The sequence below is a fragment of the Paramisgurnus dabryanus genome, chromosome 14 (genome assembly GCF_030506205.2).
Source record: "Paramisgurnus dabryanus chromosome 14, PD_genome_1.1, whole genome shotgun sequence".
Lineage (NCBI taxonomy): Eukaryota > Metazoa > Chordata > Actinopteri > Cypriniformes > Cobitidae > Paramisgurnus > Paramisgurnus dabryanus.
Window position 1 is genome coordinate 14,488,096 of NC_133350.1, and position 13,437 is coordinate 14,501,532.

The following is a 13,437-nucleotide window of genomic DNA, read 5'->3' on the forward strand; positions in this document are numbered from 1 at the left end:
TTCTTTTCATGCACACGGCAACTACCTAAAATATTCTCAACAAATTGTTGACTGTGTTTGTGGTGCGTTTCATTTTAATGAGTCATTTCACTCAGTTCAATTAAATCACAAATTTAAAACAGTGTTTTTCCAGATGACTTTAGCAACCTTGCATACGAATCACGACAAAAAAAAAACTAAACAATGTGAAATTCAACATATTCTTTTATTATTGTATTATATTGATAAATGTCCATCTGGGAAAAAAAGAATACAACAGGAAATAAAGAACAAACTGTAATATCAATAATAAAATATATACAAGAGGAGTATAGCATTTATTAACACAATCTTTCCAAACTCTCTATACAACCGAATGGTTAAAAGTTCAGTGACAGTTTATACAGGCAATATCCAGACTGCAAATTTCCCATTATGACATCATCATCCCATCTGTCCAATCACAAGTGAAGTGACTGCATGCAGGTCAAGATCCACCCACTTAATTTCCCTTAAATTTTTCCAGCTGACTCTAAGAGCAGACCACACACTCACACACACACACACACACACACACACACACACACACACACACACACACACACACACACACACACACACACACACACACACACACACACACACACACACACACACACACACACACACACACACACACACACACACACACACACACGTCTAGCGTCTCGTTTGTGTGGACTTTTACTAAAGCATTTCAATCGACTGGTAACCAAATCAAATCTCATCAGCTATACAGGTCCCATCTCTGACCAGCAGGTGGCGCTAACTACACTCTCCTGCACAACAAGGATCACAAATATTGGTTAATCTTCACTGTTAGCTTTGCAGGTTAATATACACTGTATTCTGTACTCATAAATAGATTGTTGATCAATACTTTAAAACTATACACTTTAGATTCTCTTATATATCTAAAATTAATACGCACCGAATCGAACAAAATCTGAAAATATATTTACTTGTACGAAAACACAAACACTCACTCAAGCACACACACACACACGCACACACACACTGTTCTTTACTATCTTCCCAAACCAGTTCCCTGTGCACGAGTTTAAAATCAAACATGCTTTGAATGTAAAGAAATCGTTCAAACAAATAATGTTCAACATCTCAGCACCCAGACAGCAAATGACTCCAGGCCGGATCTGCACCACATCTGCTGACTTCGGCATGGATCTGGCCCAGAGTCGTTTGCTGTCTGAGCATCATTTACTCGCATAGTTCAATATCCAGTATTTATGAAGAGTGAGCACTGCAAAACATGACTTTATTTAGTTTTTTTGTCTTGTTTTCAGTACAAATATAAAAAATTCTCAAATCCAAGATGCGTTTTCACTGCAAAAAATTTTTTTTCTAGAAAAACTTCTTAGTATTTTTGTCTTGTTTTTAGTAAAAATATCTACAAATTTTTAAATTAAGATGCTTTTTCTTGATGAGCAAAATGACCCAAGAAGTCTAGTTTTAAAGGCCAAAAATATCAAATTTAAGTGATTTTGTGCATAAAACAAGCAAAAAAATCTGCCAATGGGGTAAGCAAAAAAATCTTGAACATTTTTCTTAAATACTAAATTCATGAAAAATTAGCTTAACCCATCGGCAGATTTTTTTGCTCGTTTTATGCACAAAATCACTTAAATTTGATATTTTTGGTCTAAAAACCAGACTTATTTTCTTGTGTTTTTTGCTCATCAAGAAAAATCATCTTAATTTAAGAATGTTTAGATATTTTTTTACTGAAAACAAGACAAAAATACTAAGAAAAGTTTTTCTTGAAAATAATTTTTTGCAGTGTTCTTGATGAGCAAAATGACATAAAAGTCTAGTTTTAGACAAAAAACATAAAATTTAAGTTAATTTGTGCATAAAACAAGCAAAACAAATCTGCCAATAGGGTAAGAAAAAAATCTTGGCCTGAATTCAAGAAAAATTAAAGGAAAAATTTGCTTACACCATTGGCAGATTCTTTTGTTTGTTTAAGCACAAATTCACTTAAATTGTATATTTTTTTGTCTAAAAAGAACATTTATTTTCTTAAGTAATTTTGCTCATCAAGTAAAATCATCAGAATTTTTTGATATTTGTACTGAAAACAAGACAAAAATAAAAAAGTCATTTTTTGCAGTGTGAATGAAGCTTATGAATCATACTGATTCACTTTGCATATATGATTCATGATTCTTTTGTAGCACTTCAGTTTAATCCACCCCTTTTGTGCTCTGTTCCAATAAAAAATGAATATTGGATTTAGAATGAGAGCAAATAAATGATGCTAAAACTAAATCTGGGATGAATTATTCCTTTAAAGCCGTGATTCCCATGCATCAGGATTTACAGACCTGAAGAAAAAACCCCACAAACACTCAGTTGTTCTGTAGTGCTCATGTTATCAGTTAAAGGTGAAACCATTCACCCGATTAGAGCAGAACATCTCTGAAAACACACACGCATACACGCACACACACACATACACTCACACTCAGATATTTCAAGTAATCACAGACGAATAAAAAAATCAAATAAAAACCTCATCCTGCATTAAACTTAAGTCTCAATCTATCTGCAACCTCAGTCACCAATCAAACAATGAGAAAAAACATCACTGTTATCAGTTTCTATATAAAATATAATTTTAAATAATCTCATCATCTAAACGTAACTCATCACTGATAGACACAGGTAGAGAAGATCAGCATGAGCAGAAGTAAGTCATCTTCAAACTAAAGGAAAGCGTGGAGTTTATCGGCCTCTGTTAATATACTCTATAGTCTCCAAACCCAAATATTACATCATCTTTACATCTCTGTATTACAAGTGTGCCGCTCGACTCTTCCTAAAGTTTAACGCTAAAGTCTAGTTCATTTGGCTTTAAAGGCAAAAATGGCAAAAAAGCAAAAATATAAATAAACACCACAACAGATTTTGTTAAACATCTGACAAATATAAATTTTGAATCATTGTACTGCGAGTACAGTTTGTCAAAAACCCAAAGACATTCAAGCTATTATAAGACTTCTGCATAATGAATTCACCGTTTGTAATTCAAAAACAACAAATATTGGAGAACGGATCTAACTCTAGTCACAAGATTTTATATCGGAGATAATCAGGTCTTAAAGTTTGTTGGTACAACACAACATAAGAGTGATCGCATCACAAATGCCCATCTTTAAAAAAAAAAGATCAAGTCAAGTGTAACAGTGTGAGCTCATAAAACATTAAAAAAAGCTTAAATATTTATTCAACATAACGCTGTATGAAGTTTAAGAGTTAATTCAGATAAAATTATATTTTGCATAAATTAAACAAAACCTACCACTGAGAACGGTTACATCATGTTTCTGAAGGATAAGCACATTGAAAATGTCACCTGGATGGGATTTCATGACTACATCAATTCTTGAGAAACACTTAAATGATGCAGGATTATTAGTCATTTTGTGTTGGATACATTTAGTGTGTATCTAACTCCAGTGTCGCCTCAAAAATACACTCGCTGTATGAGAGAATTTACATCGTTTCTACGTTAAAATCGCTCGAGTCAGATCTGGATGTATTTGGTACATTACGCTGTCCCCTCTTTGAAGAAAACAAAGACAATCTCAAGACTGTGTCTGAAGCTAAAGGCACATGGTTTTAAAATAAGAAAATGCAAGACGAAACCAGAAAGGCAGAAATCACAAAAAGTGACGCGCAATTCGAACCAATGCTCACGCTCGGGTCAAAAGAGAAACAGACAAAAACAAAAAGTGTGGGGAAGCACACAGCGTCCTATGAGGCTGAAGAGAGACCCGCGGTCTGCGGAGAGGAGTGTCAGAGATGTTGGGTGCAGAGGCGTTCCTCTGGCGTTCCTCCGTGAAGGGCAGCGGTTTATCTGCCGTCACGCACCCAGGCCTGCCCAGATGAGACGGACGCGGTCAGGGGTTTATGGGGACGAGATTATTCTACTTCCTCTGCCGCCACGACACCGCCATTCATTCCTCAAAACAACGTCTCACCCCTCGTTTACCGTCCCGTGTCCCGCTCTGGGTCCACGTTCATGCCTCACTGCCCCTACGACTCCGTGGAAGCAGTTTTGGTCAGAGGTGAAAGGTCATACGAACACTTTGGCGAGGGCGTCTGCTCCCGCGCTGCCGATGTAGCACTTGGTGGGGTGAAACGCCACATCGTTAATAGACTCGTCGAACTTCTTCCTGTGAGCCGTGAATTCCTGAATACACGTCTTGCTCTCCATGTTCCAGAGACGCACGGAGCAGTCGTGACCTAAGACAGACACATCACGGATTATAATCGTTTATAAAGTCCTGGAAATATTATTTATGTGCAAACCCATGATGTTTATAACACCATAGATCTCATTTATTGTGACTGAACTATTACTAAAAGTAATGTGCTGCTTGTAGGAGAGGACCAAATTTGTTTTGCAAAGTAACATGATTGTTTGTCTGGGCACAGAGCACACAGCAAGTAAAACAGAAAGTGCAGACGTGAGCATGTGACCTGCAGATGGACACTTACTTCCAGACATCAGATAAAGTCCATTGGGATCTACAGCCAGACTGGTCACAGCATCCAGATGGGCCACCATCGAGTGAATCAGCTTACCTAAACACACACGATAATATATATTTACATACAGAATCAATCACAAAATGAGATTCTAGTATGATGCTTTTCAATCTTATTACCTGTGGTGTTATCGAAGAAACGGATGTGGCGATCTTCCTGTGCCGTTACGGTTATTGGCAGCGTGGGATGACTGAGAACTTTATTGATCTGACACGGTGCATCTAAAAAACAAAAAGTTCACAGTGCTTCACTATACAATAAATATATAGAGAGAAACTGCCAAGACCCATTAGAAGATCTGTGGAGACTCATCATATTAAACAGAAATAAAGTTATCACCTGCAAGGACCAATGAGATTTGACTGTGATTGCTCTGAACTGAACCCTGTGACATTACAATGTGATGCTTTATAAGAGAAGTGTTTACCAGGTTTGCCGGCCGACTGGGACTCCAGCTCCAGAACCAGCTGTCGGGTCTCCATGTTAAAGATGCCCATCCTGCCGTTACTGAACGCAGTAACCATGTGAGCCGGATCACTGCACACCAGATCCACAGATGATGGCACACCCATTTCTGTACGACACAAAGACTAGTGAGGACATTCCAGTAACATCAGGAACCTAAACTGGGCAACTGCACTGCAAAAAATGACTTTCTTACATAGTATTTTTGTCTTGTTTTCAGTGAAAATATCTAAAAATTCTTAAATCAAGATTTTTTTCTTGATGAGCAAATGACCTAAGAAAATAAGTCTAGTTTTTAGAGCAAAAGTATCAAATTTAAGTGATTTTGTGCATAAAACAAGCAAAAAAATCTGCCCATTGGGTAAGCAAATTATTCTTGATTTAAGAAAAAATTTGTTTAAGTGTATCACGTGCGTCCAATGAAACCGTCTATATTTTTGGTCTAAAAACTAGACTCCTTTTCTTGGGTCGTTTTGCTCATCAAGAAAAAGCATCTTAATTTAAGAATTGTAGATTTTTTTTTACTGAAAACAAGACAAAAATACTAAGAATTTTTTTTCTTGAAAATCATTTTTTTTTGCAGTGCAAGCCAACAGTATTTCTACACCGCTGTTTTAATCACTGGTCTATGGGGAAATTCTTATGAATATATTTCCTGCATGTGGTCAAATAAACACAAAAAAATCAAGTTTGCCAGCAACAGGTTAAATAAAAAAAAAATGCAGAAAAAGAGTTTATAACCACTGTGGCTATAAATGCACTGCAAAAAATGATTTTCAAAAAAATATCTTAGTGTTTTTGTCTTGTTTTCAGTAAAAATATCAAAAAATTCTTAAATTAAGATCTATTTTCTTCATGAGCAAATGACCTAAAAAAAAAAGTCTAGTTGTTGGAGCAAAAATATCAAATTTAAGTGATTTTGTGCAGTGTGGTTGTTAAATTATTTATGATATTATCATATGCGTAGTATTAACACAATGGGTAATTATATAACAGTTATTATCGATACTGGTATATTGTAACACTCCTACACCGCAAAAAATGACTTTCTTACTATTTTTGTGTTGTTTTTTTAGTACAAATATAGAATTTCTTTTTAAATCAAGATGCATTTTCTTTATGAAAAAAAAAAATGTAAGTGGATTTGGGCTTAAAACAAGCAAACAAAATGTGCCAATCGGATGAGAAAATTTTTATTGAACTGTTTTTTAAAAAAAGTACTTTTTTTTTTTAAAGATATTTGTACTGAAAACAACTCATTTTTTGCAGTGTAATCTTGAGCATTCATGATACCTTTATTCTCATTGAAGACTGTAATGGCGGGCGACGTATCTGCTGCGTTCCACAGTCTCACCGTCCCGTCCGCCGAGCACGACAGCAGCCGGTGATGAGCCGAGCTGTAGACCAATCCCCACACAGCATCTGTGTGACCACACAGCGCCCCCCGCAGCACAGATGGGTCTATTACAGACACAGATCATTATTACACATTCACATGATCCCAAATCAACGAGTGTCAGATCTCGTACCAGTAGTAGTAGTAACGTACCATATGAATCATAGGGGTCGATGTTTGGATTGGGAGTGTTCCAGCTCTGAATGGTTCCGTCTAAACCACCACTAAAACACTGATCTCCACTAGAACTCATCACCACACATAGAACCGGACCTCTATCATAGACAACCACAGAAGAACATCAGTCACGTTCATAACAGTGATATCTGTTCATTTATTAACTCTTTCCCAGACAGCGTATTTAAAAAAGATGCAAGCCAGCGTCAGTATTTTCTTGTGATTTTCACAAAAGTTTAATGCCTTCCAAAAAAACTTTTCTTCTTTAAATATATAAACATACAACATATCAAATGAAAGAACAGACCTTCGGCTTTTAACTCTTTCCCCGCTATTGACTAGTTATCTCATCAATTAATCCCTGCCAATGACAAGTTTTTACAGCAATTCATATTTCCGCTATTATCCACCAGGTGGTGCTCTTACACAACTTATAAAACACATAAGCATCCACTGATCCAAAACCAGTAAAAACTCTGTGTACGTTTTGATAATTGCATTTTTGTGAAGGACTTTTGTAAGAAATCAGATTCAGAGCAATGATCTCTTTTGAAAAAAAATTACCCATATTTAAAAGGTGATAAAAACAGAACAAATGAAGAAAGGATGAAACGTTTTTCTTTTCTTAGAAAGCAGAGGGTATGTATGTTCTTTCATTTGATATATTGTAGGTTTATATATTTATAGAAAATTCACAAACCTTTATGAAAATCATAAAAAATGCTGCCACTGGCCAGCAACTTTTTAAAAAAACGCTGGTGGGGAAAAAGTTAAACAAAAAATAGTTTCATCATTTCTTCTCAAATATGGGTAGGTTTCTTCAAATATACAACATTTTTAACAAAAACTGAGATAATTGCATTTTTGTAAAGATCACATTCAGAGCGATGATCAAAACATAAACACAGTTTTTACTGCTTTTGGATCAGTGGATGCTTTAGTGTTTTATAAGTTGTGTAAGAGCAACACCTGGTGGATAATAGCGATTTCTCTTAATTGACAAGATTACTCGTCAATAAGTGTGTTTACATGCACAGAATAAGCAGATAACCATCAAAAATTTGCAAAGAAACCTGCTTTCAAGCATTTACATGCAAATCAATAAACTTGCTATGCAGAAAAATGCGTTTACATGCGATTTGGAGATTTGTCAGGTTTCTCGCAGGCAGTGACATCACCGCCTATAGTACATATAGCCGTTTAAAAGGCATGTCTTAAGCTAAACTGTTGTATCACTTCTCATGTCTGCAGAACCTGTAAATGTAACATGAGCTTTAACCCATTTACTCCTAAAACACCTAAAACCTATGTTATTCTAGGATAAATACCCTTATCTCCTGAGGGTTTCCAGAAAAAAATACTAAGAATTGTCAACGTCTACCAAAAGCTTAATATCTAAGCCTCTGTAGCACTTAGAAACATGAAATAAAAGTAACCAGCGGTAGATGTAATGTTTCGGCGTGCAGCATCAGGCACAAATGGGTTTATTTTTGCATTTTCTCTGCCAACTGCTTGAGTCGAGGGCAGACTTTTATTTGTTACTTTGCACTTACTTCCAAAACTGCGAAAAAGTCGATTAAAGTGTTTACATGCAACTCAAAATCGAGGTAAATGAGCAAAAAACTACTGGCGCCGATCGTGTTTTGCTCATTTCGTTTATGGGTTTTTCCTGATAAAAGAAAACGTTTTACACTTTTACATGACCCCACACATTATCAGTTTATTAAGCATAATTGGCGTAAGATGGCAGGGAAAGAGTTAAGTTTAGTAAAACCATCTGAGGTGTATGACTGATAAATAAACTGTAATTGCTCAATAAACATGTCAGTCACTGCTCCTGACAAGAATAAGGTGTTTTGTGAGATTTGATCAGATTTAATGTCTCTCCACTTACCTGTGAGCCCTGAAAGTGTAAATGGGTTCCACATCGAGAGCTGCACATCTGAACACAAACACAAAAAAACATCAAGAACTGGTTTATATTTAATTAAGCTCAACTGAGAGATCGACAGCGTTCTCACTTCTTGGTTGGGGCAGTTTTCTGTAAGTTCCACATCTTCAGCGTGTGATCTTCAGATGCAGTGATCAGGACGGGCTCCACTGGGTGAAACGCCAGACCGCGGATGGAATCAAAGTGGTTCCTCAGCGTGAACTTTGGGTTCCACGTCTTGCGCAGGGCATCTTTGTTATTGGTGATCTAAAGGAACAGAAAATATTGTTGCTCAGTAATGTGATGCCCACTGCAAAACCCACATCAGTCAAACATTCATTATAACATACAGGAACTCTTCATGTCTTGTATTGAAAAAATCCTCCAAACCTCAATGAAATAAAATACAAATTTAAAAAGGTTACACAATACATCATGTCTCTAATATAACATCATTTATTGTTTGGATTGATGGTTCTGTACTCACATCATAAGAGAGATTCTCAGCCTCATTGGCCACGGTGAGACCAGCGAGTTCTCCGAGACCCAGTTCACTCTCCAGAGCCTCATCCGTTCCCATAATAAATGACTTTCCAGAGGACGGTGGAAACGTCAAGGCTTCAACTGAGAAAACACACACATGAACAATAAACACACATCCACACAACCACAAGTTGCTTGTAGAGGATAAATGTTTGTGCGTGTGGCAGTAATACCCTCATCCGTGCGGCCCAGCGGGTGATCGTTGAGGCGGGGGAGACTCGGACGAACAGGGGGCGCCACCGGAGGCTGAATGGATGACAGATCCTCAGCATCACGGAGATTAGCCAACATGTCCTGGAGTTTACACCTGTTGGGTCCTGCAGAGAGAATAGTAAGACACTTCATATAGATCATACAGTAATATATCACTGACTGATGATGTGCCAAATCCTAACCGCAGTCAAATATCATGCATTCAGTCTAACGGTAGTTTCTGAGACAGAAAATGAGAATGTTTTTTAAAAACGTTGTAAAGAAATAATTTCTAAGAAAGTAAATATATTAATATGATATACTACACAGATCTCTGTTTGTAATATTTAAATACGAATGACCAGTCTCAACACTCTTTGAAATATTTAATAACTAAAGATACTATTGGCCTAATATTTTTTTAATCAATTTTAAGCCATCAATATATCCGGCAATATAACAAACCAATGAACTTAAAACTGCGAAAAGCGACATAGTTGTGTATGATTTGTTGTATATCCAATGTTTTTCTATAGCTAAAATAAATGTTACCATGGAACAAAAAAACATCATAAGGGTCAATTGTTTTTAATGAAATGTATCACCTGAGATTCAAATAAATAAGCTTTCCATTGATGTTATGATAGGACAATATTGGGCTGAGACACAACTATTTAAAAATCTGGAATCGGAAAGTGAAAAAACAAAACAAAATGTTGAGGAATTCACCTTTAAAGTTGTAAAAATGAAGTCCTTAACAACTGCATTTATTTACAAAAAAAAGTTTTAATATTTACATTAGGAAAAATACAAAATATCTTCATGGAACATGATCAATACTTGATATTCTAATAATTTTTGCCATAAAAAAACAATAATTTTGACCCATCAATGTATTGTTGGCTATTGCTACAAATATATCTGTGTATTTAGGGCCCGAGCACACCGGGGTGTGAGGACCCTATTGTTCTTCAAGGAGTTATTATTCTTTTTTTTCTTTTTCTCCGACTTCAGCGGGACTTTAGAGGGCCTAAACATACTCGAAAACTCATGAAATTTTGCACAGATGTCAAGAGTGATGAAAATTTACATGTGGTGTATGCTTTAGAATTAGGCGTGAGAAAATGGCTCTATAGCGCCACCTACAAATTTTCAACGAAGCAGCCCTCGGACTGTGTTTGACGTACAATTACGAAATTCGGTACGCGTCTGTAGCATGACAAGACCTACAAAAAAGTCTCTTGGAGCGAAGCCGTAAACCAAACAGGAAGTCAGCTATTCTGAGTTATTTTTGTGATTTCGGCGCAGTTTTTGTCATTTCCAGGCGTCATACTATAACTAACTCCTCCTACAGTTTTCGTCGGATCATCTTCATATTTGGTGAGTGTCATCTTAAGGCAGGGGTGTCAAACATGCGGCCCGCGTGATGATTTATACAGTTTTATTAAATATTAAATACATATTTTAAAAACCCTTTCAGGCGGGTGTCTAGTTCGTTTTTAATATGAGAGACTTGCGCAACCAGCAAAACGTGGAACAGACTAAACACGGTGCCCAAAAATCTTGCCGTTTTATTGTTACCGCTCCGCTAAAGATCCACTGATTCCGGTAATCCACTTCGTGTTTTCCCGCCCGCTCCGCAGCATCTCTGTGTCCACTCTCTGCCTGGAGAGCGAAGAAGACAGTTTCCAAAGTTCGTTGCATTAACAGGTAGATTCATTACATTATATCAGTTGTTAAACCACAGAATTAGTAATTTGTAAGTTTGTTTATGTATTTCTTCTGGTAATGTTTTGCTGTCGGTGTTCTAAAAGTGCTAACAACTTAGCAAGCAAACAACAACAAAATATCCACATTTTTAGTATTAATGTTACAATACTTGTCTAATCGATTTAATGTTCCCGATCAGATCTAAGTTAATATAAACACTAAATTTGCTGTTGTTGGCACACTTTTTAGACAAAAAAAAAACACCAATGCCTTCACAAAATAACGACAGAGAACGGAAAGGGAGGCTGCTAAAGGCAGTTCAACATTACAAACATGGATTCAAAGCTACATCAAGCCAGCAGGTAAATCATATTGAATATTTAGCAGATTGTCTCACTTAAATTCTTGTTATTATATTCCCATTATAATCACATGCTAGTAATATAACACATCATATTTATAATATTTAATAAAACCATAATAATAGTATCACCCCCCTTAGTGCCCTTTTTGGTTTGGGCCACTGCCCCATCTAGCATTTTCTAAATGACTGTTCTCATTACAAATATATTCCAAAGAAAAGTGAATGGTTTATAAATAATTTTGGCATTAAGGCAAAAGAAGTTAAATTAAAGCTTTTCAACCTAAGGATAGTGGGTTTTTTACAGATGTAAATTTGTGTGTATAATATGTACAGTACGAGTGTGACCTTATGAAATATAGTTTTCACAGAGCTGTGTGTTTCTCTAGTTTTCTTGCTAAACAAATTAATTAATTGGTTTGTTTAGTTAATTTAACACAATTATCAGCACACTAAGGGTTAAAAACATTATCCGGCCCGCACTTCATGGCGTTATTTACCATCCGGCCCACAGCCTAAAATGAGTTTGACACCCCTGTCTTAAGGCCTTTGTGATGCTAAATTGCGAAGGATTTGACTCTACGTAAAAATTTGTGTCGGTTCTGGCCCGACAAAGTTTGATGTTTTCCAATGAAACAGGAAGTTGCTGGAACTCATGCATACAGTGTCCGATCTGTCCCAAATTTCACATGATTGCTAAGAGTCCTGACCTGAACACATCTACATAACAATTTTCATTTATAGCCATAGCGCCACCAGCTGGCAACCTGAAGGAACATGTTTTAGCGCCACTTTCAAATATTGAATGAAGCAGCCCTTGGACTGTGTTTAACTTACATGTACGAATTTCGGTACGCTCATGTATTATTACAAGCCCTACAAAAAAGTCTCTTGGAGCAATGCCCTAAACCAAACAGGAAGTCAGCTATTTTGAATTATTTCTCAGATTTTGGCTCAGTTTTTCTCATTTCCAGCAGTCATACTTTAACTAACTCCTCCTACAGTTTTCGTCGGATCATCATCATATTTGGCGAGTGTCATCTTAAGGCCTTTGTGATGCTAAATTGCGAAGGATTTGATTCTATATTAAAATTTGTGTCTGTTTCGGCCAGCCAAAGTTTGATGTTTCGCTATGAAACAGGTTGCTGGAACTCAGGCATACAGTGTCCGATCTGTCCCAAACTTCACATGATTGCTAAGAGTCATGACCTGAACACATCTACATGTCAATAGTCACTTATGGTTATAGCGCCACCAGCTGGCAACAGGAAGTGACATGTTTACAATGATTATCCAATGTCTGATCTGTCCCAAACTTCACATGATTAATAAGAGTCCTGGACTGAACACATCTACATGTCAATAGTCACTTATGGTTATAGCGCCACCAGCTGGCAACAGGAAGTGACATGTTTACAATGATTATCCAATGTCTGATCTGTCCCAAACTTCACATGATTAATAAGAGTCCTGGAGTGAACACATCTACATGTCATTAGTCACTTATTGTTATAGCGCCACCAGCTGGCAACAGGAAGTGACATGTTTACAATGATTATCCAATGTCTGATCTGTCCCAAACTTCACATGATTAATAAGAGTCCTGGAGTGAACACATCTACATGTCATTAGTCACTTATTGTTATAGCGCCACCAGCTGGCAACAGGAAGTGACATGTTTACAATGATTATCCAATGTCTGATCTGTCCCAAACTTCACATGATTAATAAGAGTCCTGGAGTGAACACATCTACATGTCATTAGTCACTTATTGTTATAGCGCCACCAGCTGGCAACAGGAAGTGACATGTTTACAATGATTATCCAATGTCTGATCTGTCCCAAACTTCACATGATTAATAAGAGTCCTGGAGTGAACACATCTACATGTCAATAGTCACTTATGGTTATAGCGCCACCAGCTGACAACAGGAAGTGACATGTTTACACTGATTATGCAATGTCCGATCTTTCCCTAACTTCACATGATTAATAAGAGTCCTGGACTGAACACATCTACATGTCAATAGTCACTTATGGTTATAGCGCCACCAGCTGACAACAGGAAG

General features: G+C 36.8%; 1 protein-coding gene across 2 annotated transcripts in view; it reads right to left on the reverse strand.

The window, feature by feature from the left end:
* Positions 1-186: 186 nt before the first annotated feature.
* strn (striatin, calmodulin binding protein) overlaps positions 187-13,437 on the reverse strand; it is a 52,196-nt gene continuing 38,945 nt past the window's right edge. For both annotated transcript variants that reach the window (XM_065259247.1, XM_065259246.1), the window contains 10 exons: positions 9,278-9,421; positions 9,049-9,185; positions 8,653-8,828; positions 8,526-8,573; positions 6,608-6,729; positions 6,352-6,519; positions 5,021-5,167; positions 4,713-4,814; positions 4,543-4,629; positions 187-4,287 (listed from right to left, as the gene is read on the reverse strand). In XM_065259247.1, coding sequence (XP_065115319.1) covers positions 4,118-4,287; positions 4,543-4,629; positions 4,713-4,814; positions 5,021-5,167; positions 6,352-6,519; positions 6,608-6,729; positions 8,526-8,573; positions 8,653-8,828; positions 9,049-9,185; positions 9,278-9,421 — 1,301 coding nt within the window. In that variant the 3' untranslated portion in view covers positions 187-4,117. The remainder of the gene's footprint in view (positions 4,288-4,542; positions 4,630-4,712; positions 4,815-5,020; positions 5,168-6,351; positions 6,520-6,607; positions 6,730-8,525; positions 8,574-8,652; positions 8,829-9,048; positions 9,186-9,277; positions 9,422-13,437) is intronic.